This window comes from Anas acuta, chromosome 11, assembly GCF_963932015.1.
Source record: "Anas acuta chromosome 11, bAnaAcu1.1, whole genome shotgun sequence".
Taxonomy (NCBI): Eukaryota; Metazoa; Chordata; class Aves; order Anseriformes; family Anatidae; genus Anas; species Anas acuta.
Genome location: NC_088989.1, coordinates 13,812,041 through 13,839,347, shown reverse-complemented (window position 1 = coordinate 13,839,347; position 27,307 = coordinate 13,812,041). Strand labels below are relative to the sequence as shown.

Below are 27,307 nucleotides of genomic sequence, written 5' to 3'. Positions count from 1 at the left end.
ACACGTTTTCAAGGTCTGGACTTCAAGGAGAGAAGCAAGGAGGTGTCTCACACCTGAAAGGCAAGCCCCCTGGCATGACCCTGTTGCATCTCAGAGCTTCTCACCCTCCTCTAATTGCCACAGAACAGCACTCTGCTCCAGCAGAGAAACATCTGAAAGGAATAAGCTTGGATAATGTCCCCAGAAGCACAAGATGACTGCCTCTTCAACCCGCACGAGGGGAGCGAAGCAGCGACATCCGACACGTAGCACCCCAACTCTAAGAAATTACTTCAGAGCTAAAATAAAAAAACCCTTCTTGGGTGGGCAGCACTCCAGCAAGATAAAATATTCAGCACCGTTATGTTCCCGGACACCATATTTCTGACAATAAATTTCATGCCTCATATGCCACAACAGTTATACGATTTCAGTCAATAACCGAAGAGCAGGTCCACTTCCACTCACAGCAACTCAAGGAAAAGTATAAGTGCACCTGACAAAACCCTAAGCAGGATATTTCATTACCATTCACCAGCCTGTCACAGCGCCAGCCGGGCCCCAGCTGAGCTGGGAAGCTCCGTGCCTGGCTCAGCACCATCCCCAGCACTCCCAGGCTGCACGAGCATGTCCCGCTACAGGTTCCTGGCTTCAGAAGGACCAGTTTGGCCTTCTGCGACACCAGAGCTCTGCCCCACCGCTAATACCCTTCCCTGTGCAGTGTGTACCCCAAGGGACTCTGCAGACACTTGGAATGTCCCAGACTAATGCAGTAAACTGAACAAGATGAGCAAGCTTTGGCTAAAACCAGGCTCTGCTCCCAGGATCTACCTGCCCCATTTGCCTCACTCCTCCTTGCCCCAAACAGGGCTATTCCTCCTTTACTTCCTGAGGTGTCCCAGTGGGTGCTTCCAGCTAGATGGTTCTTCCAGCTCCTGTGATTTCTCAGAAAGCAGCTTTGCAGCTTGGTACCCTTCATCCTGCTTGCAAGCCTCCATGTCGGTGAAGCTCATCCAGGCCATGCCCAGGCAGTGCCCTTTCCAAACCCAGACTGAGTTCCAACCCTACAAATTCATCACCACCAACTAGATTTCCACCACGGCTGCAGCGGAATAGGGATTTATTTATTAAAATTCATGCCCCCAAGTGGGTTACAGCGCCACTATGGCATTAAGCACTTCCCATAGTGCAACCCAGGCACATGTGTGCAGCAAGGACTTGCTGTGAGCACAGCTCTGCGTTCTTCAGGATGAAGCACTCTGTGTAATTCCACATGAGCCCTAGCAAGCAACATGGTCTTTATGAGAAGTGTAATTCACTCAATATTCCATTTACGAATCAAACCTGAACTCCACATCCCAAGTTCCCCCACAGAGACCCATAGAAAGCCTCCACTAGGCTTTGCTGGTGTTGTAACAGCTGCATGTTAGAATTTGCAGTAGCTCATTTCTTGGCTTCTGGTGGTTTATGCATTCAACAGGTACAGTAACTGTGCACGGCTCCTCAATTCAGAGGAAGGTTCCAAAAAAAATTAAAACACAAAACCCCAAAAACTTCAGTCCTTCTGATGTCAGGTTATCTTGTGTTAATCCACTGCAGTGATGCACTATGTTCTACCAGAAGAATTAAGCAGAAAAAGTGGGAAGCTCGCTTACCTGTAATTGACTGACTGGCCAATAGGAGTCAAGTGCTGGCAAATTGGAGGTGTAATTTCTCTTTAATTACAGCATTAAAAAAATTACATGATATACCTATTTAACATGCAAAGGAGCAAAATCAAAGCTAATAAGAATAAATTGTAAGAGAGGACATGTACAAAGTGTAGTAGCTTTTTTTTTTTTTTTTTTTAAATGTGCTCTGCAAAAGAGTATGGTGCCTCTTGTGCCTACGTGCTGCCTGGAAAATTTGCATCCTCGGCTCTGATTGTAACACCTTGCCAACATGCAAACTGCGCTAGGCAAATGCACAAATGCAATCAAAAAGGTTTGGTAAAACCAAAATGGTGTACATGCTTTCCACGCTGCACATGAAGTTTGTATCAGTTCCAGGGAAACAAATGCAAGCGAAACCCAGATAAACCATTCTGAAGCTCAAATATGAATGTAAATGAACGGATGAATTATGAAGAGTTTTGCAAGCCTTCGATTAAACTCATTTTAAAATGCATTTAAAAGAAACCAGTGCAACTTCTGTGTTTAAACAATGGATTACAACCAGCAGTATAGAATATGAACAGCTCTGTTGAAACCTGTACAGCTACTGGTGTAAGAAAGGGAGAGGCCCACAAACCACTGGCTTTTAAGAAGAACATGCCACTGCCATGAGAAATACAAGTGCCCTCTATGTTTTGTCACCCTAATTTCAACTAATTTGGTTAGTGTTGTCACCCTGATTTCAATTTACTCCATTTCAAAATAGCTAAACTTGACAACAGTGCTGGGAAGGGGAACCCAGAGGGATCCTAAACATCACAGAGCACGACAAAATCCTTCTGTCACTGCCCCAGCCTAGCTCTGAGCCATCACTGCCAGGATGTGCAACAGATCTGGCTCCTGCCAACGCTGCAGCCAGGCCCTGTGCTAAGCCAGAGGTGGCAGCAGGAGGCAGGGGACAGCATCCATTCTGGTCTGTGGCGCCTGAGGACAGAAGCCAGGAGCTACAGCTTTACCTGCAATCTATATTGAGAAACGCAGAACTTTCAACAGCTAGTCCAAATTATCCTTTGAACGCTTCTTTGTCAACAAAGTTTGGAACTGAAACACAAATTAAACTACCTTCAGTCCCTGGAAGAACGGCTGGGTGGAAGGTGCAGTTAGCGTGCCATATAGAAACACAGGTACATGCTCGGGTAGCAGTGACATGCAGCCTTAGAGGAACAGACAGATGCAAAACACACGCACAGCCACACGCTTGATGAAGGCATCGAATCGACTTGCAACCAGAAGCGCAGCCAGCCATGCCCCTGCACATGGAGTGAGCTGAGAGGTGACTTGCTGCAAGTGTTCACACAGGTGATTTCTGCAGATGAGGATGTTCATTGCTACGAGGAAGGCAGCACAGGTAAAAGACAGACAGCTTACCCCTCTGAGCTGCTGGACTCCACCAAATATCCTCATCACTCCATCAATCTCCTGCTCCAGCCTTCTGGCCCAGTACTGCATACTGCAAGAGACAGAGAGAACGAGAGGAGGAAAGGGAGAGAAAGAAAGAGAGAAAGTCAGAGCCCTGACACTCAGTAGATAAGCAAGGTAATTAAAGGGAGAGGGAGGAAATCAGTGCCCTCAGCTACGTTAACAGCTCTGCTCCTGCAGCACCGGGCGCAGGCAGAATACCAAGAACATGAGGCTTCTGAGAGCTACGGCTGGGGCAGGCTGTAAGCTTCAGGACTCCAGACCAACGTATGCAGAAGGCACCGCAGAGAGAAGAGGGAAGAAGCAGTACAACAAAAAAAAAGTGTATTTTTTTCCCTTCGTATATTAACAGTTGCAGGAGCTAATTACTTAAGCCCAGAGTGCTGAATGAGGTCTAAGTGCTGCGGCGCCCGCTGCAGAAGGCAGCTCACTGCTGCAGCAGGGATGCAGGACGAGAGGTGCCCGTCCCAGAGCACCAACAGATCACTGCTGCGGTGTCTGGGGGCTGCTGAGCCTGGCAGAACCTGCCAGACCCCCTTTGGGGACCTCCTCGGTCCCTCCATCCCGAGCCCTGCACAGCAATCCTTCCGGCACGCACGACACCCCGGTGTAGGCAGCCACACAGATTTTCGCTTACAGCAATGACATCAAGTTAAAGCAACAGCAAAACCACTCTCCTAAAGCCCCAGAACTCGATAACCCTCCTTCTTTTAATGAGATTTCCAGACTCCAGCCCCTGGCCATGCAAATGTCAGATCTCCCATCTGGCCCCGAAGAGCGATGCTGGATTGCCTCTACCCCACTTGTTACCACAGCCGGCGCTTTCTCCACAGCAACATTCGTCCCTAAAGACAGCAACGGACAAAGCAGTGAAAGAATAAAAGGGACAGAAGGCAAGGCCAGCATCACGGCAAAGGGATTACATGGGCACGGAGAAGCTGGGAGGGAGCAGAGCAGCTTGGGGCTTTTGCTCTTTCCATCAGTTCACAGAATGTTTTCACTCTTCACACCACGAGAAGCTCCCCAGACAGCGTACGTGCACTCCTCAGCCCTGCGAAGCCACTGGAGAGGCTTTCCTGGAGGTCAGGAGGCAAAGAAACAACTAAGAAGCGAGGACACAGAGGACTCCTAATTATACAGCGTTGCCCCGAAGTGGAGCAAGCTGGGCAAAAATACCAGAGCAGAAACAACCTCGAGACAACCACCAACTCCACACTCAAAGCAGGGCTGAAGCAGCACTGCTGGGGAGCGAGGAGACGAAATGCAGGCAGGAGGGACCAGCCGACGGCTGCACAGGCCAGTTAGTAACAACAGAGGCTATGGATGAAACCAAAATTTAACTGCATGCTCCAAATCTTCAGCATTTGCCAGCATAACTTCCTTCATTCCTAACACTTCTGCAGAGGTGACGCTGTCTTTTTCCTTTGGAGCTTTACTGGGGAGGAGAGGAAACACACGCCAGGTGATGGGTATAGGAGCCAGCAGGCCCACCTTTCATTTTATTTTATTTGCTCTCAAAGGTTTATTCAGGTTGGCCAAAGTTACTCATAAATCTACTGAAGTATTTTCCCCCAAAATTATTTATTTCTACATAAGTTGTTCATTTTCAAATATGCCTTGAAGCACCACAAGTGATTTTATGAGCTCTTTTTTTTTTTCCCCAGTTTATCCAGTGAACCAAAATAAATTAAAAAAATCAATTATATGCTCACACTCACACTCAGCCACAGGTTGAAGAAGCCCTGCTGAGGACTTACGGACCTAACACCTTCGCTTTGCTTCCAGCTCTGGGTACAATCCTGCCGCTCAGTGACACTTGCCTGTGCCAGCTCCCTCCAGGAACACCTACACCACCACGCCACGCAAAAACTGCAACCCATCTCGACCTGTATCCACCAACGCTAACAACTGCTCACATCCCCACAAGTACCGTGTCCAGCCAAGCCGTCAGAGAGGACTAGGGATGCAGGCAGACAGAGGCATCGGCGTTATTCTGCTGGCATCTGCAAGAGAGACACTGAGTGCTCAACCAGACTGAGATTTAAAATTAAACTTAGTCAGCAGATTTGCTCAAAAATAACGTTACAACTTATTCCGCCCCCTGCCCCCAAAAAAGTAGCACTATTTTAGGGAAAAGCCACCAGATTTTTCATTCATGAGAAAGCCTGGAACTTGCTTTAACTGCGCAGCCTCACGTTACCTGGCTCTCAGCCTTACTGACCCGTGGTTTCTCGGAGTCCTGGTAAGCCTTTAGAAACCACTAACCAGAAATAAATGTGCACTACACTGTGAAAAAACATGGGATTTCTGCAGAGTTGATGCCAGATTTCTAGAAGCACGGCTATGTGACAGCTTTTCAGGTAGCGAGCATTTTTTCCAGCTAGCACACCCCTTTCCCCACACCACTTGCCAAAGGTTTTGCACGTGTCTGACCCGGTGCCACATCCCCGTGGCCCAAGCAATGCCCATGGCTGCAATTCCTCAGGCCGCATCCTGAGTTGGTGTTTGCATCTCGCTTGCCATATATTGGGTTGAAAACCCCCTTTGCAAAGAAAATAAACACGTAAACCCCATTATTCTTCTGTCGTCGTTGACCTTCTGCCTCCTGTTTCTGCCCCACAGCCGCCGCACTTCAGATTTTATGGAAGAAGACTGTAGCAAGGATGAAGAGGGTAAGAAAATTGATAGCCTATTATGAACATGGAGATTTCGCTTCGAAGCGTGTCTCATATGGAAGCCGTAAGCAATAAGACATGACAGTCATTGCATTCCTGGGCCATTACTGCACGCCTCAGGTGGCGTTACAGGGCTCGAGGAGCGATAACTCCTCAAAACACGCAGCCTGGAGTCCCCCACTGCTCCTGTGAAGTGGCATTTACAACTAAGCACCGAGCACACAGCCGATGCACGCGCTGGGAAGCCGCTGGCCTGGATGCAGTGCTGCTCACGGACAGCCACGAGGACCCCTGCACCAGCCCCTTGCTCCATCTCCCCTTTAAACTGAGGGCGACTTCCAGGTCCTCAGTAGTGAGGAGAAGCTCTCGGAGCTGGAATCCGAGCAGGAATGGAGGGCAAGGTGGCCGGGCAGCTCCCCCAACCCATCCCCTCCACAGCGGGGACCCGCACAGCTGATCCATGACCCCATCACCTTGTGTGGCTCTGCCTCCAACCGGGCTCTTCAGAGGTCTCCTCCAACCTAATGCCTCTCCATATGGACAAGCATGACCATGCACATTCAGGACATACGCTATTATCTCTTGTGTTAAAAAAAAATAATTGTTTCCTTCCCCTGTATATTTTACAACCTCTTCTGCAACATGTAACAAGGGACAGAAATGATTTCTGGAAACACAACACCATTTATCTCTGTCTCTCCAAAGAAAACTACAAAAATGCTAATTGATTTCATCATTTGCATATTTGATTTTTCCTAAAGATGAGATAAAATGGGCTTTAAAAAAAAAAAAAAAAAAAAGGCAGCAGAGCTTCAAAAATACTCACTGCGACAAGCATCGCACAGGAGACACGTCCAGCAGGCAGGAAGCAGAGCATTGCACCCACGGCACCTGCACATCGCCGCTGCTCACACAGCCCCTTACTTGTGCTGGGGGTGCCCTGGGTGAGACAAGTGGCTGTGGGGACCCCACTATGGGGCTCTGCGATCTCCCCATCATCCCACTATCACTGGGGTGGCCCCTGGTAGGGCCCCTGGAGCAGCGCCTGGCCCCTCACAGGTGCCTCCTGCAAAGCTTCAGGGAAAGGGTAATGGAAGGAAGAAAACAAGGTATGTGCTTGAAGATAGTTTTCTTTTTTTTTCTTTTTTCTTTTTTTTTTTCTTTTTTTTTTTTTCTCTATTTTATCGGAGCAGCCTAAGGAGAGCGCTTGCTTAGCTGTGGGCAAGAGAGAATGCTAAAAAAAAAGAAAAAAAAGTAAAATAATAGGAGACACCATCCTTTTCTCTTGCTGCCTTCCTGGCCCAAAGAAGAGAAAGATTCATCCAAACATAAAAGGACCAGAGGAAACAACTACCTGCTCGGTAGATACACTGCCCCAAAGTTTCTCCAGTTATACTCAGTGTTCTGTACAAGCATCCTCACTTCACGCAGCGTGTTCAGCCAAGAATGTTTCACTCTGATTCATGCGCTTTGGTTCAGTGCCCAAATATTGCTATCTAATACAGTTATTAATTACTGTGTTGTCTAATTTTTGCTGTGCGGGAACTTCTTATAATGGGCTTAGCCCTTCACGATGCTTAATCCTTACCTATAACAGCACACGTGGCAGCACACAGGTGCACGCGTGTACGTGCGCACTTCGTGTCCCCTGAGTTTCCTTCATTTCTTACACACCTAGGCTGTAAAGCCCCCCAGCAGCTAATACTTACATGATGAGCAAAACCAAGCTTTGTTTTATTTGTATTTTTTTTAAGATACAACTTCCAGAGAGTACCCACTGCCTACAAAACAACCAGACAAATTACTGACCATGCTTCCAGACGTTACCAAGCCATGCACACTGTTATTTTCTGACTCCTTTTTAATTTAAAGTATGTGCACAGGTGTTTCTATAAAGGAGAGGTTGGAAAGACAAGTCCAGCAGGCAAATTTTCTTAAGATTTGTCAAGATGTTATTCACCCCTGCCATCTGGTCTACCCTGTAATAAGAAAGGATCTTTGATATTATTATAGGAGGGAAGAAAAGGACAAATTGATATCAAAACTACATCCAAAGGCAGATCTTTAAGAAACACGAAGGGAAAAGACAATAATATGTTTTCTGCTTTCAGCTCTACCACCAAATTACTTTGTTTTCCTCACCTCTAAGCACAAAGAAGCAGGCACAGAAGTTTGTGTATCTGTTGTCTTTCCAATTCTTATAGCAAGGTATGTTTCTAAAAAAGTGGCAAACCTCCTACCAGATCCATCCTGATCCCAGTTTGATGCCCCCCAAAGTACTCCAATATAATAAGAAGGGTAACTGGGGAGTCCTCTCAACCTGCAGGATAGACAGAACTGGGCAAAAAGGGAAAGGAAAGCAATCCAACAACTGTACAGATTTTTCATCAACAATTCTCGAGCACGAATATTCATGCAGGTACCTGTGACAAAAAACAACAGAAACCAGCAGCTTGCCACCTAAGAGACTTCAGGCAATAGGGAAACCATTCCTTAAGCAGGATTTCTGTATTGGGAAGCAGAAGTATTAAATATCTAAGGCCAAACTCCCTCTGGAAATGGAGCACATGGTCAGTGTTCAATCAGACACGCATGGGATGGCAGGGCCCTTGGGAATTCTTCTGCCACAATCAGCTGCACTGGGACAAGAAGCATTGTCTAGCCTGTTCTTTAAATCCTCTGCTGAAGGTGAGCCCAGGATTCCCAGAGCATCTTATTCTAGTTCCATTCTTCACTTTTTCCACCCTAAATCTCAATTCCCTCTTCCACTTATCCCACCTACAGCAGACAGAAAACAATTTTCTTCTGACAAGCTCCTAAGAACTGCCAAGTCATTGTTCTGTACCATCCTTTGCCCTTTATTTCTCTCCTCCTCCGAACTCTTTTTTCTTCCCCCAACTTTCCCTCCTTTGCACTGCTTTACAGACCTCATCCTTTTTTTTTTTTTTTTGCCCAGCTCTGGATTCCCTACGTTTTGTGCCTGTCTCCAAAGGCTCAGGTCAAAAAGTGAGATCAGACACTCAGAAGTCCAGCACGGTGCCGCATGGGGACCCATCGCCTCCCTGGTCCTGTCCTGGGAAGTGCTTTATGCTGCAGAATAAACGTGCCCTTCTGCTGCAGCAGCGCTTTGTCGACTCAGTTTGTGCTCTGCTGTAACTCTCCAGATCCTTTCTGCCACACCGCTATCCAGACAGATATTTTTTAGCCTGTATTTGCACATTGGGTTTCTCCTTAAGTGCAGCACTTTGCATTTGTTTTCACTGAATTTCATTTTTGCTGATATCAGGCTCTCCGCTCAATTTTTCTAAATCATTTTGAGTTCTGATAATGCCTTCCGAAATACATCCAACCCCTCCCAGATCAGCGTCGCCTGCAAATTTTATAAGCGTATCGCCCATTTCACTGCTTAAGTTATTAGGGAAAATATTGACTAAAACCAGGTCCAAGGCAGATCCCTGCAGGAGCCCACTTGAAATGTCCTCCCAGCAGGAGAGAGAACCACAGTAACCATTCTTGGAGAGCTACGTGTCCAATCAAAGTATTTTGAATTTTAAACTTTACAAAAAGCTGATTTTGAGTACTTGATATGCAAAGAAGCCGTAGGCCAAAGGATAATTCGGTGAATAATTCAGAGCGTAAGAGCAGGATTGAGGAAAATCAATCTGTTTGTAGACGGTTTGCCAAGAGAAAGAGGAAGAAGTCCCCAGATGCGCTGTGCAGGGCCACCACGCAGCCACTGGACCCCTTTGATCCAACCTTTGAGCACGTGCCTCTCATTGACACTGCAATAAAACGAACAAACAGCAACGTGGTGACAGCAAATACCTCCTGCAGCCAGAAGGCAGACTGCTTCCCAAGAAGCTCTTTCAGCCATGGACCACCCCGTTCCTCCCACCCACCCCACGACACGGCCACCCCGTGACGGGCACTCGGGCGGTCAGAGCATTGCATGGCGGCGCCTCTGTATCAGGATCCCCGAGCACAAGATGTGCACGAATCAGTCTTCACAGTCTCAGGGGATGAATCTGGTCTCAGCACATGGCCACCGAGTCCTCCTTCTCTAGGAGGAGGCCGAACCGAGCACCCTGACAGGGCTGGTTTGCTGTTTGCAGTCAGGGCAGAGAACTGCCTCAGCAAGACATTTGGTATGTTTGAAGCCAAAGCTAACCTGAAGTCTTAGTATCCCTGCTTTTATGAAAGCTGTGTGTTCTTGCTCCTATTTTACATCTGAAACCAGATTTCTGTCACACTTGCAGATGCACATCAGGAGCAGCAGAAGCCCATGGGTTCCCCCATGGCTGCACTCTCACCGCACAGGATTAGGGCTGGGCTCCTGATCTCAAAGCCTGTCACAAATCTGGACTCGAAACACAATGAATTAATAAAGAAGGGAATAGGTGTCAGCTTTATTAAGCAAGCTATCTGCATAAATTTCACCCAGTGCAGCCACCTGTCATTTTCAGAACCCCCTGAGACCCCCCACGGCCGGTAACTCTCCCACATTTCTTTGCAACCCATTACACAGATGAAGTTTTTTTCACAAAAACTTTCCCCTCACCAACTCCCTCCCTGTTTTCCAGACGCAATCTGAGTAGAGGCTGAAGAGCTCCCATCCCCCACCGCAAAGATAAGGTTACAGAGGGTAGGTCTTAGTAAGGATTTTGCAAGCGGCATGAATTATTAAAGTCCTTTATGATATAATGACAGACATATCAGGTTATTTGTTTATTCCGTGTATAATTCATGACTCTCTTGGGAGCTAGACAGAAGTAGGGTAGATCGTTGCATCTTCTTGCTCATTCCAGTAAATCCTCCTCACCAGATGGGAGGCTGAGCCACCCCACAAGACAGCACAGCCGCACCTAGCGGGATTCGCACTTTTCAGCTGGGGATAGCAGAGCTTTTTGCACAGCCTGGAGATATAGCACAGCTGTCAGCTGAGCACATCAGGGACAAAAAAGTCCAGGCGACGTTTCTGTACCGTGCCACCGGAGCACTGTCACCTAAAGGACACGCACACAGCTTTGTGAGGAGCTACTACCAGTCGCCCCGTGCTCCCCTATCATTGCTCAGCCACAGGATGACTATCCGAGCTGACCCAGGCCCCTCAGGACTTGAGGGTGCTTTACAACAACCACCTCCTGGCAATGCAAATAAGAAAAGAGTGGAGAAAATAAAATCATTGCCCTCGCTTTGGCCATTTGTTTAAAGAGTCCGGTCAGGCTACGAAGCTAAGCATGATACAGAAGCTAAGCACAATACAGAAGTGCCATGCCCTGATTGCTGGAAAGGAGCTCTGAGTGCACACATTGTAGTCATCCCCTTCTCTAGTGTGCTGCTTAAAGGGTGAGGGAGAGACGGTATGCCACAGTGACAATCAGGGAATAAAGGACTGACCACAGCCGCCGCCAAGAGCTTCCCAGAGAGCTCCTGCTCACTCGAGGTGCTCCACCCAAAGATGCCTCCAGCAAGCGTCACGCTTCTAGGAAGAGCTGCAGCAAAACATAAGCAGGCTGAAAACAGCAAGCAGGGTAACTCTCACTAGCCGCAGGACACTGGAGGACTGCTGTCAGCACCCACCCTTCCCATCAGATTTCAGCTGCTGAGAAGCAGATTACGCAGGCGAGGATTAATCAGATCAGTAAAACACAAGCCACGTTAGGGAGTCTGAACTACCGCTGACTTGTCAGACCTATGCCAAATTTGTCTCCAACCTCTCTTTATCAAGCGAAGATACTGTTAGCCTCTGCCCCAAGATCTTCTGCTACAAGAGGAAAGCCAAACATCCTCTGGGTCTGCCTGGGTGTCGCTGTCACTAGATGACTAGCTAGTTAAATCCCCCACCTTAAACAACCCTCTCCACACCATTCCCCTACCTGAGAGATTCCTGGCTCCTCAGAGAGCGCCGTAATCATTGTTATTATAAAGCACTTAGCGATGCTCACTCATTGCATCCCTCGCCAGCCAAACACCCAGAACCCTGTTATTTCGCATGCAGTCGCCTTCACTTCCAGAAGCTGCTCATTGTGCTGCTTCCTTTCAGCGGTGAAAGGAAAAAAAGGGGTGGGGGTGGAAAGCGTTTTAAAAAAATAATAATTTACTGCATTTTATGCCATTACCTCACTACTTGGTGATACACATCTAAAAGCTGTCTGCGGGACCTCCCCGCTTGTAAGGTGGCACCCAGACGTGCTGTGCAGCGGGGATGCTGGAGGCACGGAGCCCAGTTTGGTCCCAGTGAGCACCACAGCAGCAGGGGGGAACCTGGCAGCTTTCACAGGTCACCTCCTAGCTGGGAGGAACGCTCCTCACTCCACGGGGAAAAGCAAATACAGCTTCTCCTTTGTAAAGGCCACAAGCTTATTGGAATTGCAGTTTTGGAAGCAGACTGGAAGACTCAAAAAGTACTGCCAGGCCTTGCTGTACACGCTCAGGACATTGGTCCATCACGACCATTTTCCCCATCGCCAGCAGCAGCTAGCTTTTTGTGCCAAAAGGGATGCACCCCCTGTCCTGGAGAGCTCTGTGGATTGGGGATGCAGTGCTGGAGCACTTTTGGGCACAAGGATGCTGTGCCAAGCACCTTAGGGGTTCCCACCCCAGCAAGAAAAAACTGATCTGCGACAAGCTGTCTTCCCCTTCAAAAGGGAAGGGTGTGCAGGAAATTCTGCTGGAGCCTAGGCACTGCCGTGTCCCTTCCCTCACCAGATGCCTCAAGCTAATGAACAAGCAGTGCACCCACGACCGAGCTCCAGCGATCACGGTTACTGCCCACATGCCCTCCCCTCATGTATCACACTTAGAGCGTGGATGGTGCAAGAGCCCAAATGTCACTGTGAGGGGAATGACCAACATCAAACTGTCTCATCCTCCCAGTGTGTCTGACAAAGATATCTTCCTTTTTTTTGGAAGGGGAGAACTGAGCTCCAGGGTGCAGCAGTAGTCCCAAAGCCAGACACTTCCAGCAGCAGAGCCAGAAGTGATGTTTGTGCTCTGATGATGGCCCTCGAGCACCAGAGCTGGCAGCTCGTCTGCCCATCAGTGGTCCAGAGCCCATCTCCTCCTGGCCCGCATAAACACCAAAACCTAAGACTACGAGATAATTCTCTTCTGCTTCATAAGTGAGTATCGACATTAACACCCGAACCAGCTGACATCCCACCGCCCCACTGCCCTGCACTCTTTTCTGCAGGAGACAAAGCCCAGCTGTTCCTGCGGTCGTCTCGATGGGGCTTACGACATCACCAACCCCTTTCTATTTAGAATAATGACTTCTGCCACACGCCAAGAGATTTGAAATTACCTGTGAAATATATTTCCCTAGGCACAGGCTCAAGAAGCATGTAAATTACCCAGCTTAATGGCCTCGAGAATTTCTGAGACACACACACGGAGGGGGAAAACGTTCAGATGGTCTCCCAGGTACCAAGCAAGGGGATGGATGTCCGTCCGAGGGGTGGCCAGGAGCCACTGCCCTACAGTTCCTCCAATACCCAGTTCCACCAGTGAGCATTTGCCTCAAGGAGGCAACAAGCACAAGAGATCCAATCCTAAATGAGTGCCTCATCAGCACAAAAATGCAATTTCAAAGAGAGCATTTCTTGGGAAAGGTGCCTGACCGTAACTCAGATGGGACGGGCAGCCAACACAGGGCTTATGCAGCAGAGGGCACCCATTTCATTCCCAGAAGCCCAACGCTGCGGCACGGGGAGCACTGCAGCACGCCCTCTCACCCTCCAACTAACCTTGGAGAACAGCACCATCCAAGCTTTGATTCCCAGGCATCTGCCAGAGAATAATGCCCTTCAGAAGGAAGCCCTTCTCCCACTACCCCAAAGAAACAGACAGATGCTCGCTCCCTAGAGTGCAAATCCCCCTGGCCATGTTTCTGTTCTTGTACTTGAGCTTGATGTCTTGTTAGTACACTGCAGAAGAAACATTTATCCAGGAAAAAAAAAGAGCATGGATTCATTTGAAGGAGCAGAAGAGAAGGAATTATGTGATCTGGGTTCCATTTACTGCTCCACCGCTGACATCTTTGAGCCTTCGAAGCCTTGGTTTCATCAGCAAAATGAGCAATGGAAAATGAGCAAAGGGAAATGGAAGCACTACTGCAAAGTGCAAGTAAAGACCTTTATCAGGAGTGGAAGACAGACAGGACGAGATGCTCATGCTGTGGTGGGGAGTGGATGGGGGACAACCCCAAGGGCATCAGGACAGTTACTGGTCTCCCCAGGGAACAAGCCTGAGGCACAGAAGCTTTGCTCCAAGACTGACGGCTGGTCACCTTTTAATGTGTCATGGATGGAAAGTAGGCCAGAAGAGCAACCGGGGATAAGAGAACACCTGGAAGATAGGCCTGGCAATGGAAAAAATGGGACAGATTTTGCCTGGTGTAAATCTTCAAAGCAAAGGTGTAAGAGAAGGTCTTTGAGACTCCTCCAAAGGCAGAACCTGCCCTCATTCGCAGCCGAAGCGTCTTGCTAACCCACATGCCAGCAGAAGCCATGGCATCACTAAGATTAACACGGCAGCAGTTTTAACAAATAACAGTTTGAGCTAATTTTGTCACTCACAAGCACTGCACCAAAGGCTGAATGAAGCCTGTCTGGACTCCCTGAAGCATCCTGTGCTGCAGGTTACCAATGACACAGCCCGCTGGGGCTTCACCCGGCAGGCAGCTCGGCTCCCCGTCCTGCCGCAGGCTCAGGGGAGAAGCACAAAGGTAGAAGGGTGAGAAGCTGGGGGTAAGGACAGCCTAATAGGCAGAGCAAAACCTGTGCATGAGCAGAGCAAAACAAGGAATTCATTGCTGCTTCCCATCAGCAGGCAGGGGGGCAGCCCCTTGCAGGACAGCACGGCTCATCACACATCAGCTCCTTGGGAAGAGAAACGCCAGCACTGAGTGCTGTCCTTGGCTGCACAGGCGCTGCTCTGCAACAGCTAACCCCTGGTGTTAATACCAGGGATGGTCATCAAAAACCCCAAATGTTGCACCATACCAGCCTTTATGAAGAAAGCCTCCAATCCAGCCAAAACCAGGTCAGCGTCATTGTCAGTGAGGCAAGTACTCAGCTATTCAGAAACTAATAGAAGATAAATATTAAGCTAATACTCAAATTTCCCCATCCCTGGAAGTGTTTAAGGCCAGGCTGGACAGGGCTTTCAGCAGCCTGTCAGGTGGGAGGTGTCCCTGCACACAGCAAGCAGGTGGGATTAGGTGGGCTTTAAGGCCCCTCACAACCCAAACCATTCAGCGATTCTGTGAAACCTGAATACCACAGCAGAAAAAAAAATGTGAGAAAGGAATGACATTGTAATAAATAGAGTCAAGCCAAATGAGAAAGCAAGATTAGCTTCATGTGGAAAATTAGCCAAAAACACATTATATGCTTGGAATGTTGGTTGCTTTGCTCATGGGATCTGGAGTTGAGCTCAGTGCACCTCGCAAACTTCAGAACATTTCAACAAATGGACAAATTTCAAAAAATTCACCCAGTACTGCCAATTGGCTGCTCGGGTGCAGGCCAGAACTGCTCTTTGAGCACCTTTCCCAGGCAGCCCCCAGAGCAGCGGGCTGTGCACAGGAGCCTTCCACCCACCATGGAGCACACGAGGCAGCGGGATGGCAGGGATGCCACGCTGCCCCAACACAGCACGGCCTCGGGTAATGCCTCAGCTGGAGCATCTCACCTGCAGCTCGTTCAGCTCCCCACGGCCACGCAGGAACACACAGCACGCCTCTGCAAAGGGACAGACACCATCTGCCAAACCTTCCCCTTCCGCAGCTGCCTGGTTTTCTCCAGAAGAAACTTCTCGTACAAAACCCTCGTCCTACGTCGTGGGATCCAATAATAACTTTGAAACGGCACAAACACAGCAATAAGTAGATTTAACGAAGAAGGAAAGTCAAGTATTACACCAGCTACCACTAAAACACTGCAGTGTCTTGTTTCGGCAAGTGGCAAGCCTCCTCCTCCATCACACAGCTGTGACTCCAGAACACGACGGGGGCTGGCAGCCACTTCCTGATGAGAAGAAGGCCACGCACTCAACAGTCACCAAATAAGTGACATTTATTAAGTGGCTCTTATAGAACAAAAAGGGCCGCTTCCAGTACACATAATCGCATCCATGAACCGGCCCTGCTTTCAGTGCAAGGCTCCACTCGGAGCGGCGCAAAGAGACAACAGGCAGGAGAAGCAGCCTCGCCTGTGCCTCGGGGCCTCCCGGGAAGCCAGGAACAAGCACAGCTGCCAAAGAGGCTCCGTGCAAGAGGGCTTAAGCTGGCTCAGCAGCCACAGGGGCAGAACAAGGCCCTGCAGCGAGATGCAGCTTCCAGCCCCAGCCACACCACTCATCTCGTCCTCTCCGTGCCTGGGCACAGGGAAGCGGTGGGGCGCAGAGGGTGCAGGGCTCAGCTGCAAAACCTCAGGACGTGGCAGGAGCCACATCTCATGCAGAGGGCCCCAGCCCATGCAGGTGGTAATAAGACAGAGATACAGAGCTGGTTTGATTTTTCTCTGAAGACTAGACCAAAACAAATAAACATAGCAAGGAACAAGTGACACAGAAGGCTTCAATTTAGCCTGAGGATGACGGGGAAAAAGGCAGTATTGGTGTCAGAAATGCCAACGCATCATTTTTGTTGCCAGGTCAAACAGGAGGGCACGTGCTAAATGGGGATATTTAGGAACTGGGACCAATGCACGAGCAGATAGTAGAGGCGTTAGATAAATTTCTTTTCTCTACCTCGCAATAACAATCAAGGCAGAAGCAACCACCACCACCACCACATGTACTAAGAGACAAAGACCTGAAAGCTATCCCCAGCATAATCCCACAGCACTTGGCACGGTTACATCAGGGGATGAATCTGGCCTGGTATCTCAGAAATAAATGTGATGTTTCTCAGCTTTTAAGCCTACCGTAGCTGTAACAGGGCACAGCATGCAAGACTGACAATGGCAAATTCTTCAGCATCAAGTATCTCAGGAATAAATCCTGCGTCAGGAAGAATGGCTCAATCATGAGCTGTCCCACAGCACACAGCCAAGGAGGTGCAGGAAAACATTCATGGCCGTGCACAGAGAGCCCATTTGGGGCTGATGCTGTTTTGGTTTGTGCTCCTGAAAGCGCTGTTGTTCTGTAGGAGGCAAAATAATGTCATCAGGTTGGTCACTGATCAACACTTAAGATCTCCCAGCAAACAAAAACAGAATAAATAAGAACCAAGAACTGGATGAACAGAAAATACTGATTTATTTTTCCCCCACACACACACTCATGTAATCTACCTTTCTCCCCAGAGCAAGCAGGAGGGGAAAGCAGTGACACACGCCTGGCCAGCTGGCAGCTCAGCATCCTGAAACTCTTTTCAGCTTGCAGGTCTTGAATAATTAAATGCTGCTTCTTCCACTCTTTTTCCCTTGCTACATGTGACACAGTGCTGCAGGTTTACTTTTACATGGGCAGCAGGTTTCCCCTGGCCCCTGCAATGGTCCTAGAAGCACACGAGCCCACACATTGCTTTTTCTTTTTTTTTTTTTTTTTCCCCTGCCAATCCCAAGAACGAGACACTACAGTGAATGCTCAGAACAGACCTCTAATTTATAAGACTACCTCAGACATGACCAAATGGTACTTCGGCTTCTCCTGGGTCTACTGAGTTTGTTATGGAGCAATAAAAAGATGTTCAACCACTCACAGCCCAGAATCTGACTCAATGTTCAACACTGATAAAGTTGAATATTAGCTGCTTCGCTTGGCTTAAGTCCGTCTCTTTTAGTGTCCGTGTTACAGCTGCCAAAAATTTGACTGAAACCCACTATGTGCTAGCAATGCAAACAGGGCTCTGCATTCACGACCCTCGCTGTATCATGCTGCTGACAAGTGGCAATACTTGTCTCAATGGAGATACCATTACATAAAAGTTAATAGATACGAGAATTCAAATACAAGAATACTTCTGATTCAACAGAAACAAAATCAGCGAGAGATTTACAGATCTTTTAGACTGTAAATGGCATATACAAGGTAGGCTTTGAAAAAACATTTACAAATATGCACCTTGCTTTTGTTTCTTATTTGGAAGATGTACAAAGAAGGCTGGCCTGGCTGACCAGGGATCTTCTACCGGAGCTTGGGCGGAAAAAGAAAATGCTGGAAGCAGGGTCAGGCAACGTGGAAGGAATACAGGGACACTGTTCATGTCTGTAGGGAGAGAACTCGTGTGGCCAAAGCCCAATTAGACTTGAAGCTGGCCAGGTCTGCGGGAGATAAAAAAAAATAAAACAACAAACCTTTTTCTTAAGCTATGTGGACAGAAAAAGGAGGACCAAAGAAAACATAGGTCCTCTACTTGATGGGGAAGGTCACCTCACAGACAAGGACACAGGCCAAGCAGAAACATTTCACGCCTTCTATGCCTCCATCTTCAACGCTGATGATGGACTTCAGGACCGAGGGTGCCCTGAGCAGGAGGACCATGATGGTGGGAATGACAAACTCCCAACCGACCCTGAACGTGTGCAGGATTTGCTGCTCCACCTGGATCCATACAAGTCCATGGGTTCGGATGAGATTCATCCCAGGCTGCTCAGGGAGCTGGCTGATGTCATTGCGGGACCTCTCTCAATTATTTTTCAATGATCTTGGGAATCTGGAGAGGTGTTAGTAGACTGGAAGCTGGCAAATGTTGTGCCAATTTTCAAGAAGGATAAGAAAGAGACCCTGGCAATTACAGGCCTGTCAGTCTCACATCAGTGCCTGGTAAAATTACGGAGAAGATGATTCTTGAAGTTATTGAAGCACACCTGGGGGACAACGCAGTCATTGGTCCCAGCCAACACGGGTTCATGAGGGGTAGAGGTCCTGCCTAACAAATTTGATTTCCTTTTATGACAAGATCACCTGTCTAGTTGATCAAGAGAAACCAGCTGATGTGATATTTTTGGACTTCAGTAAAGCTTTTGACACGGTTTCCCATAGGATCCTACTGGACAAAATGTCCAGCATACAACTTAACAAAAACATCATACGATGGGTGAGCAATTGGCTGACGGGCAGGGCTCAAAGGGTTGTGGTAAATGGGGCCACATCTGGCTGGCAGATGTGACCCTCAAGGCTCCATTTTAGGGCCAGTCCTCTTCAATGTCTTTATAAGTTATTTGAATGTAGGACTAGGTGTTTTGAGCAAATTTGCTGAGGACACTAAACTTGGAGTTGTGGACTCTGTTGAGGGTGGAATGGCCTTGCAGAGAGACCTGGGCAATCACCAACCTCATGAAGTTTAACAAGAGCAAGTGCTGGGTCCTGCACTTGGGACAGGGCAACCCTGGCCATTCATACAGACTGGGCGATGAGATGCTGGAGAGCAGCCCCACAGGGAGGGATCTGGGGGTTGTGGCTGACAGCAAGCTGAATGTGAGCCAGCAGTGTGCCCTGGCAGCCAGGAGGGCCAACCCTACCCTGGGGTGCTCCAAGCACGGCATCGCCACTCGGTCGAGGGAGGTGATTGTCCTGCTCTGCTCTGCGCTGGGCGGCCTCACCTCGAGTACTGTGTGCAGTTCTGGGCACCACAGCACAAAAAGGACGTGAAACTGTTGGAGAGTGTCCAGAGGAGGGCTACAAGATGGTGAGGGGCCTAGAGGGGAAGACGTATGAGGAGTGGCTGAGGGCACTGGGCCTGGAGAAGAGAAGGCTGAGGGGGGACCTCATCATAGCCTACAGCTTCCTCATGACGGGGAGTGGAGAGGAAGGTCCAGGATCTGTTCTCCTTAATCACCAGTGATAGGACCTGTGGGGATGGTGTCAAGCTGAGGCAGGGGAGGTTTAGGTGAGACATCAGGAAGAGGTTCTTCACAGAGAGGGTGGTCGCACACTGGCACAGGCTCCCCAGGGATGCAGTCACTGCACCAAGCCTGCCTGAACTTAAAAAGCAATTGGACTGTGCACTTAATCACATGGTCTAAAATTTTGAGTAGACCTGTGTGGTGCTAAGATTTGGACTCGATGACCCTTATGGGTCCCTTCCAACTCGGGCTATTCTATGAGTCAAACTCAACTCTAGGTGCTGGATTCTTCTGCACTGCAGAGTACTAAGCACCCACGGCAAAAGAAACAAGTCTGGCAGCTTGCTTCAAGAGGAAAGTAGCAGGACCCAGCCATGTTACAAGCTGAAAGGGACTGGTATTTAGAAGGAAAATCATGGTCCTCATTTGTCCATTCAATGGAGATTCAATACTCTCCCAATTCTTTCCACCAATTGAACAATTTAAGGTTAACTTTGTGCTTGGAAGGCCAAGAGCTGATTGTCACAGCAGGACCGAGGCCAGCCAGCACCCAGACCCCTACTGCTCTCACCTTCCCTGCTTGGAGAACACAGCCTTCATGCTCCCGGGGCCACAGGTCTTCCCAGTCATCCTCTGCTCCACAGCCTCTGCTTGCAGATGACCAGCAAACACAGGATCTCAAGAAGCAACCCATCACACTAGCATCCCAAACTGAGTTTGGGTCACAGAAGCAGCAACTTTTGTCAGCGCGGCTTGAGAAGCAGATGTGGCTGCAAGAGCCCCCAGCTCTCACCTTGCAGGGGCAGCATGCTTGCAAGCCTTTCAGCCACATAGAAGAACTAGGAAATTCTGGTTTGGTCCTTCATTTGGAAGGATTCAGATAAGAAAACCCCATAGAAATGAGCATGTTCTTAAAGGAAGCCACCCCTGTGACTAACATTCCCACGGATGGGAAGCTGACTACCTTGCTTGTGAGCTTTCCACCTTCTCTGCCCTTGTGCCTGTAGTCCCCATCCTCCCCCCACCCCTTCTCTAAAGCACTGACACTACACGGGTTTTTGCTTTGATGCAAAGTATGACCAGCTAATCGGCATTTCGTTGCTCTGCACACCCCAACGTGAAAGCAGCAGCCTCGCTCCATCCCTCTGCCCATTCCCTCTCCCTTCCTCCACCTTCTCAGCAGAGCACAGGAAGCTGCAGCGAAGAGGCTCATATTACAGGGACTTCATCGCTTTTACAAAATTTACTAGCACGCTGTGAAGCCTCATAAATAATTCAAGATAGACAACCTTCGTCAGGTAAATGAACGTGCCTTTTGTAATCCATCCCTCAGCCTATCTCAGCAACACGCATACCGACTGTAGGGACAGTCGATGATGCCTTGGGAATTCCCAAAGTGTCAGCACAGGAGAGGGCAGCACACCAGCTTCTGGCACCAGCAGTACCCAAGGAGATCCAAAGTCTGCCCAGTGGCTTCAGCAGATTCATAACACATAACAGACAGCCCCGCCACAAGAGTAGCTCCAGCCTAGTCCATGGAAAGCAGCTCCACCCCTAATGAGCAGAGATGGACCATGGCAGGGGGCAGGAGGCTCCTCCATTGTAAAGATCTCCTCTTTGCTGCAAGAAGCTCAGGGACTTGGACACAAATCAGAGCTGAAGTGCATTGCATCCCATCCTTCTTGGGTTTAGTTCCACGTGCGCTGTTGATGCACAAAAGCACTTGACTCATTAGAGAGATGCAAACTCAACTTCTGCTTTGGCAACTGTGCCCAAGGCTTTATCATCGTCAGAGCTATTCCTCAAAATGGTTTTTATCCCTGCTCATCCCGATCTGATCTCTAACTGTGCTTACTTCCTGAATTTAGATTTGTGGGTCTACTGAAAGTTGAGGAAATCCACATGCATCCAAAGCATCAAATGATTCAGCCCAAAGAAAGCCCTGCCAATAGCTTGTTGATACAAAGCAACTCTCCAGTAACAACACTGTGTACAACCCCACTCCCCATGCAACGCAGCAATAATAAACTTGAGGACGAAGGCTAGATTACAGAAACAGTTCTGAAACAAAGTACTACCAGCACCCCAGACAGGAAAAAATAATTCTGCTAACAAAACACATTTTGCTTTCAAGAGGCTCCTGGAAAAGTAAATATCGAAACATTCAGATACTGTCCATTCTTGCTGATTATTTCACTCAAGTATTTCGCTTGGTTATGACTTTTTCTTTTATTTCATCCACTTGAATATTTCATCGGCGGAAAAAAAAAAAAGTCTAAATTCTACGGTTTGTGCACATGTACAATGTTACAGTGCGCAGATGCCCCAGCACTTAAGCCCTCAAGAGCCTTTCTGATGGCTTTTGAAGCAAAACACCAGGGGGGTTGTTCAAGGATAAACTCAGGTTTCCATTTAGCCTCTACATAACCACCTTCAGCTTTCAAGGGGCTGTTGCACACACACACACACACACACACACACACACACAACACAGGCACAGCTTCTTTACAACGAACCTTCTGAACTGTGCCTGCCAAGCACTACGCATCAGCCCATTTCTACCCTCAGGTCTACGTGCAGGAGCCTTATTGATTTCAGTAGGAACCCCATGCGCTCCTAAGAGCTTGTATCATCTCTTTCTCAGTGTGTACACTGGGTTGAGAAACTCAGACTCCTGAAGCCACAATCTTGAAGAGGATCCCTGCAGGCAGGGTGCAGGGCTGAGGTGTCACAGGGCCAGGAACAGGGTCATCGTGCCCAGCTCTGTGCGATGCTCACCTGTGCGGATGGAGCAGGCTTCCTGCCCTGCTGCCCCGGAGAAGTTACAGGACAGGAAGGAAAAAGGCACGGGACAACCTTGAGAAGGTCTGAAGTAAGTTGTTAGGCCTCGTTAGCCAGTTATCTCAAGGAATACACTTAATAACTGAGCCAGGCTGGTGACAGCGTGCACACTGACATGTTGTGCCATAGCTGCCCGCTTCTCCTCAAGGAAGCTGTCCCTGTTTCCTTCCTTATGCCAAAAAGGGAATTCATATACAGCTGTTCCCAGTGCGAGCCCTGAGTAGGGAGCATTCAGAATTGGTAACGGGAGGGGAGAGAAAATATTTATAATGCCAAAAAAAAATACTGCAAATTACTTCAAAAGCAGCACACGGCCCTCTCCCAGCTGCCACCCTGTTCTCTCCGGGCAGCTCAGGGTGCCTCCGTGCACCCCAAAGCAGCCTCCACCACCGAGGCACGGCTCACAGTGGGTGGCTGTGCCTCCACGGAGGCCACCCGGCCCTGAGAGAAGGAACGAGGCTGTCTGTCTGTCTGTCTGTCAGTCCCACGGGCAGGCCGCCCTCCCTGGGAGCTGTCTCTCTGCTCAGCGAAGTGGAGCTGAAGACAAGCAGGGCCATCTCCCCACTTCCTCTCCGCTCCTTTCCAGACAAGTTCCCTTCCCCAGCATCAAAACCATAATTGGAAGAGATTTTCTGGCTGCACAGCAGGCGGGCAGCAGAACAAGAGACAGGGCTCCCCCTACACAGCATCCTGCAAACCCTGAAACATCCAGCCCTAATAGAGTTATTTATTTCAAGCCCTGCTAGCCCAGATGTGCCATCACTACCAGCATCGTTAACCTCATTTGGGGTGAAGTGGCGAGCACAAATCAAAGCCTGCTGAAAGGAAGCAATTAATTTGGTAGAGGCAACCTCAAGCTCACCCTCCAGTGGTGACGGGCACCCATCAGGCCTTACCCATCTCAGCAGCAGCCTCAGTGGCTCCGCATCTGGCAGAGCACTGGTACCACTGCGAGCTCGCTGCCCAGAGCTACTGTCCGCATCTGATGAGCCCAGACCTTGTGCTGGAGGGGCAGGACTGGATGCTGGTTCCCAGGCCAAGGCTTTGCCCTGCAGACACCCCGCTGTCCTCGTGCTGAGCAGCCAGAGACGTGGCACCAACACCTGGCCCCGCCAGTGAGCACGCAGCCATTCTGCACACACACCTGCTTCCTCACGAGGAGAGGCAAACGGCTCACCACCCTCCAGCAGATGGTGATTTTCTTTCAAGTCCAAGTGACAAAAAGCCTTTCTGCAAAGTGAGGAGGGGGTCATTCCCTCCCCAGGCAGCAACCACATTCTCTGCCACTTCCTAACATGAGGAGATGGCAACACAGGTGCAGGACTCCCCCAGTTGACCAGGCTTTCAGTCTCCTAACACCAAACCTCTTAAACTCGAGCAGAGGTTGTCGCTGTGCTGCCACAGGAATCCCTCCGTGTAGTATTTACAAGAAAAATTAACAGCAACCAACAGCTTTTCTTCCCACAGCCACTAATCCCATTGACCACACAAATGTGTATTCTCCTACATGACCATTCCTAAAAAGAGCCTCGTCAGTCACTGGACATCATCTAACATGCCCGTCCAAGTGGTTTTGTTCCAATCTGGGATTTTGCTTTTTAAATCTCAATGAGAAATTCCCCTTCGGACAACTGGCTGAGCCGAGCCTTCCTTAGCTCGGCATAAGATGATTAAAACCATGCTACCCAGGAGGAGAGATAATGTGGAACAGCAGAGATTTATCGAGGACAAAACCAAGAATCAACGCACAGAAATCACTGGCAACAATTAATACAAATGTGGCAAAGCAAAAAAAAAAAAAAAAAAAAAAAAAGTCTGTTAACCCCCCAGATCCCCCCCCAGCAAAATACCCTAATTATTCAGTCTGATGCAGGTCAGAGCAAATCGGCTCCGGCTCTGCTTAAAACAAGCAGCCTCATTTCTGAGAGCCCTACAGTGAAACATGACTTAAGTGATTCACGTAGAAAAACTCCGACGACAAACAAGGTTTCTAATCAACGCTCTGTCATTTGCTGTTGTTGCAAGGGTGCATTGTCTAAAGGAGAAGAAAACGGGCTCATAACTGGAAGATTTTAGCAGCCCGTTTCACCAGCACAAGTCAGCTTCTGACCAAAAAACCTTTCAAAAATGATTTAAGCTCTATCCAACACTTTTAAAAATAAGTGCACAGAAAGGGAACTACTCAGAGGGGAACAGTCAATTAACGAGTGTTATCTGAGCGCTGGTGCCAGCTACCATTGCACTTCTTTCTCCCATTAAATATTTCTTTCCCGAGAAACAATCACTGAAGCCCTAGGGCACAGCGCGCAAGGCGTTTCAGCCCACATGTTACAGGCATTAACCTACTGCCCAGCGATTGTGCATCATCATCAAATATCCATTCGTGACTCTTCTTTTTTTCTGGGTTCACAAAGCAGGTCACAAGGAGAATAAAGCAAGCAAGAAGATACCAGGTCAAGCTGAGGTCTCGCGTCCCTTCTGTGCCTCTTCTCCACACACAGTCCGTCAGCATCACTTCCCACCAAAGATACATGCAAAATTCGTGGCCTTTTTAGGACCGTTCCTTCCCGTTTGGGAGAAGCTACCAACAGTACAGCTTCGCCACCAAGTTTGGTTTTTATGCGTCTCACCTCTCTTAGTACAGGACCAGGCCCGTGTGGACAGCACCACTGATACCAGAGAGCACAACATCTTTTCCTAGTAAGCCACACCAAATTATCTGAAATAAAACTGCTTTGGCTAAAAAGCTGGCACAGTTTATTAGAACAATACAGATAATCATCAGTCTGGGTGAGGGGAAGGCCAATGCATTATTTACAAATTACACGTCTCCTAAGGATGTCTCTCCTGGCACAAGAGCCTTCCTTGAAAAACTTTCTGCAGTTAGAAAAAAAAAAAAACAAAAAAAAACAACACACAAAAAAACAAACAACACGTTTCTGCTTTGTAAACTGGTACCCAGAAGAGATTTATTCCGCAATATGATTCTGCACTCAGAATTCAAGAGGAAAAAGCAACAGCTTACAACCCCTGAGAAAGCTGCTGCAATATTAAAAGCATCCCACCAACTTCATCTGCGCTTCATCACATCCATAATCCCTGCTACTTCTATAGGAATTCTCTTAGAAGTCAGGATTATTGGTACGAGAGAAACGCCGGATCAGGCTGTGAGGCTGTGGCACTTGGCAGAGCACTGGCACGTCCCCTTCCCTCCTCTCCCCCTGTAGGTAGACATTTCTCAGGGTCTTATTCTGAAGAATTTCTGCATTTACCTGGCGGCAAGAAAAGGGACCCCATCAGCTCCCAAAGGTCAAAGCTATTTAGAAATGTGGAGGTGAGACCCAAAAGGATTCAGGAGGAACCCGGGGGAAGGGGAGCTCTTTCTGAAGGACGGAGCCCCAAATACCATGCCTGCCGTGGAGCCAGCCACTGCCTCGGGGAGCTCCAGCCCTCCCGAATAAACAACGCCGCTTCTCCTGAGAAGAAGGCTTAGCAGCAGAAGGCCTCAACACACGCCTGTAGAAACGTACTTTGCGACGAAAGACGTTCGGCTAAAAAGCACCGGAAAATACTTTTTGTGACATACACACGTAGAACATCCCTATCCCCAAGGAAATCACAACTGAGGAGAAGATTGGGGCAAAAAGCAGCGGCCGTGCACCGGGGCAGCTCAAAGTTACGGGCGACACCGCGGCGATTAACTCCATGTCATTGAAATCCCTCTCTCCCCCTCCAGACACGCAGGCTGTGAGGACACGGAGCCAGCCCAGGCTCGGCTGCCTGCTTTGCCTTCCCCCCCCTTTGAATTTGGTGTCACCAAGCGGTCCCGCAGCACCCCTGGGCGACACCCCGTGCAGAGGGGGGCACCGGGCACCCACATCGCCGGATGCGAGCCGGCTCCCGGGCGAGGACTTCCAAAAAAGCTCTTTTTCTCCCCAAAAGCTATTTATAGCCCAGCCCCGCCGGCCGGGGGCAGGGGCTGCGGTGCCGACCGGGGCACCTCAGGCACCGTGCGGCCGCTCCGAGGCTCTCCCTCCCGGGACCCCAGCGGGCTGCCCCCCGCCCCACACACACCCCATACACACCCCATACACACACCCCGGCAGCCCAGCGGCGAAGTTTGAGCTCCCCGCTAACTTCGGGGCCGCTCCGCACCCCCCCGGGGGGCCGAAGGGAGCCGGGCAGCGCCGAGCCGGTCCCGCAGCCGGGCGACCCCCGCGGCGGTGCCCCCCAAAAGGGCTCCCCAGAGCCGGTGTGGGGGTGTATGGGGGTGTATATGGGGATGTGGGGGGTGTGTGGGGGTGTCCCGGGGGCGGCACTTACGTGTGCTGCTGCGGGAAGCTGTAGCCGAGCGCGGCGGGGGCGGCGAGGAGCAGCAGCAGCAGCAGGGCCAGGTGGCCGCAGAGCGCCGCGCTGCCGGTCGGAGCCGCCATCGCCATGTTGCCATGAAAAAAGCGCGGCGGGGAAAGGGGAAGGGGCAGAGGCGGCCCCGCGGGGCGGCTCCCCCCGCCGCCGCCACCACCACCAGCAGCAGCAGCACCGACACCGCCAGCACCCGTGCGGAGAGCGCGGCGGTGCTGGGGAGGGGGGGGGGGGAGAAGGAGGGGAGGGAGGGGAAGGAGGAGGAGGAGGAGGATGAGGAGAAGGAGGAGGGCCGGGGGGAGGAGGGGAGGGAGGGACGGAGGCGGGCACCGAGCGGCGGCCGCTCGCCCGCTGCCTCACGGCCGGCACTGAGCGCCCGCGCCCCGCTACTTTGCCTCAAATAGGCGGGCGGCCCGGCCCGGCACCACACGGCCCCGCCGCCGCTCCGCCCCGCTCCGGCCCTGCTGCCACAGCGCCTGCGCTGCCTTATCCCCCCCCCATCATCCCCCAAATCCCCCCTATTATC

At 49.8% G+C, this 27,307-nt stretch overlaps 1 protein-coding gene across 4 annotated transcripts in view; it reads right to left on the bottom strand.

Moving 5' to 3' along the window:
* The window catches only part of CACNA2D2 (calcium voltage-gated channel auxiliary subunit alpha2delta 2), a 167,337-nt gene extending 140,332 nt beyond the window's left edge, over positions 1–27,005 (bottom strand). For all 4 annotated transcript variants that reach the window (XM_068694168.1, XM_068694170.1, XM_068694169.1 and 1 more), the window contains exons 1-2: positions 26,743–27,005; positions 3,060–3,141 (exon numbers count right to left, since the gene is read on the bottom strand). In XM_068694168.1, coding sequence (XP_068550269.1) covers positions 3,060–3,141; positions 26,743–26,858 — 198 coding nt within the window. In that variant the 5' untranslated portion in view covers positions 26,859–27,005. The remainder of the gene's footprint in view (positions 1–3,059; positions 3,142–26,742) is intronic.
* Positions 27,006–27,307: the final 302 nt, after the last annotated feature.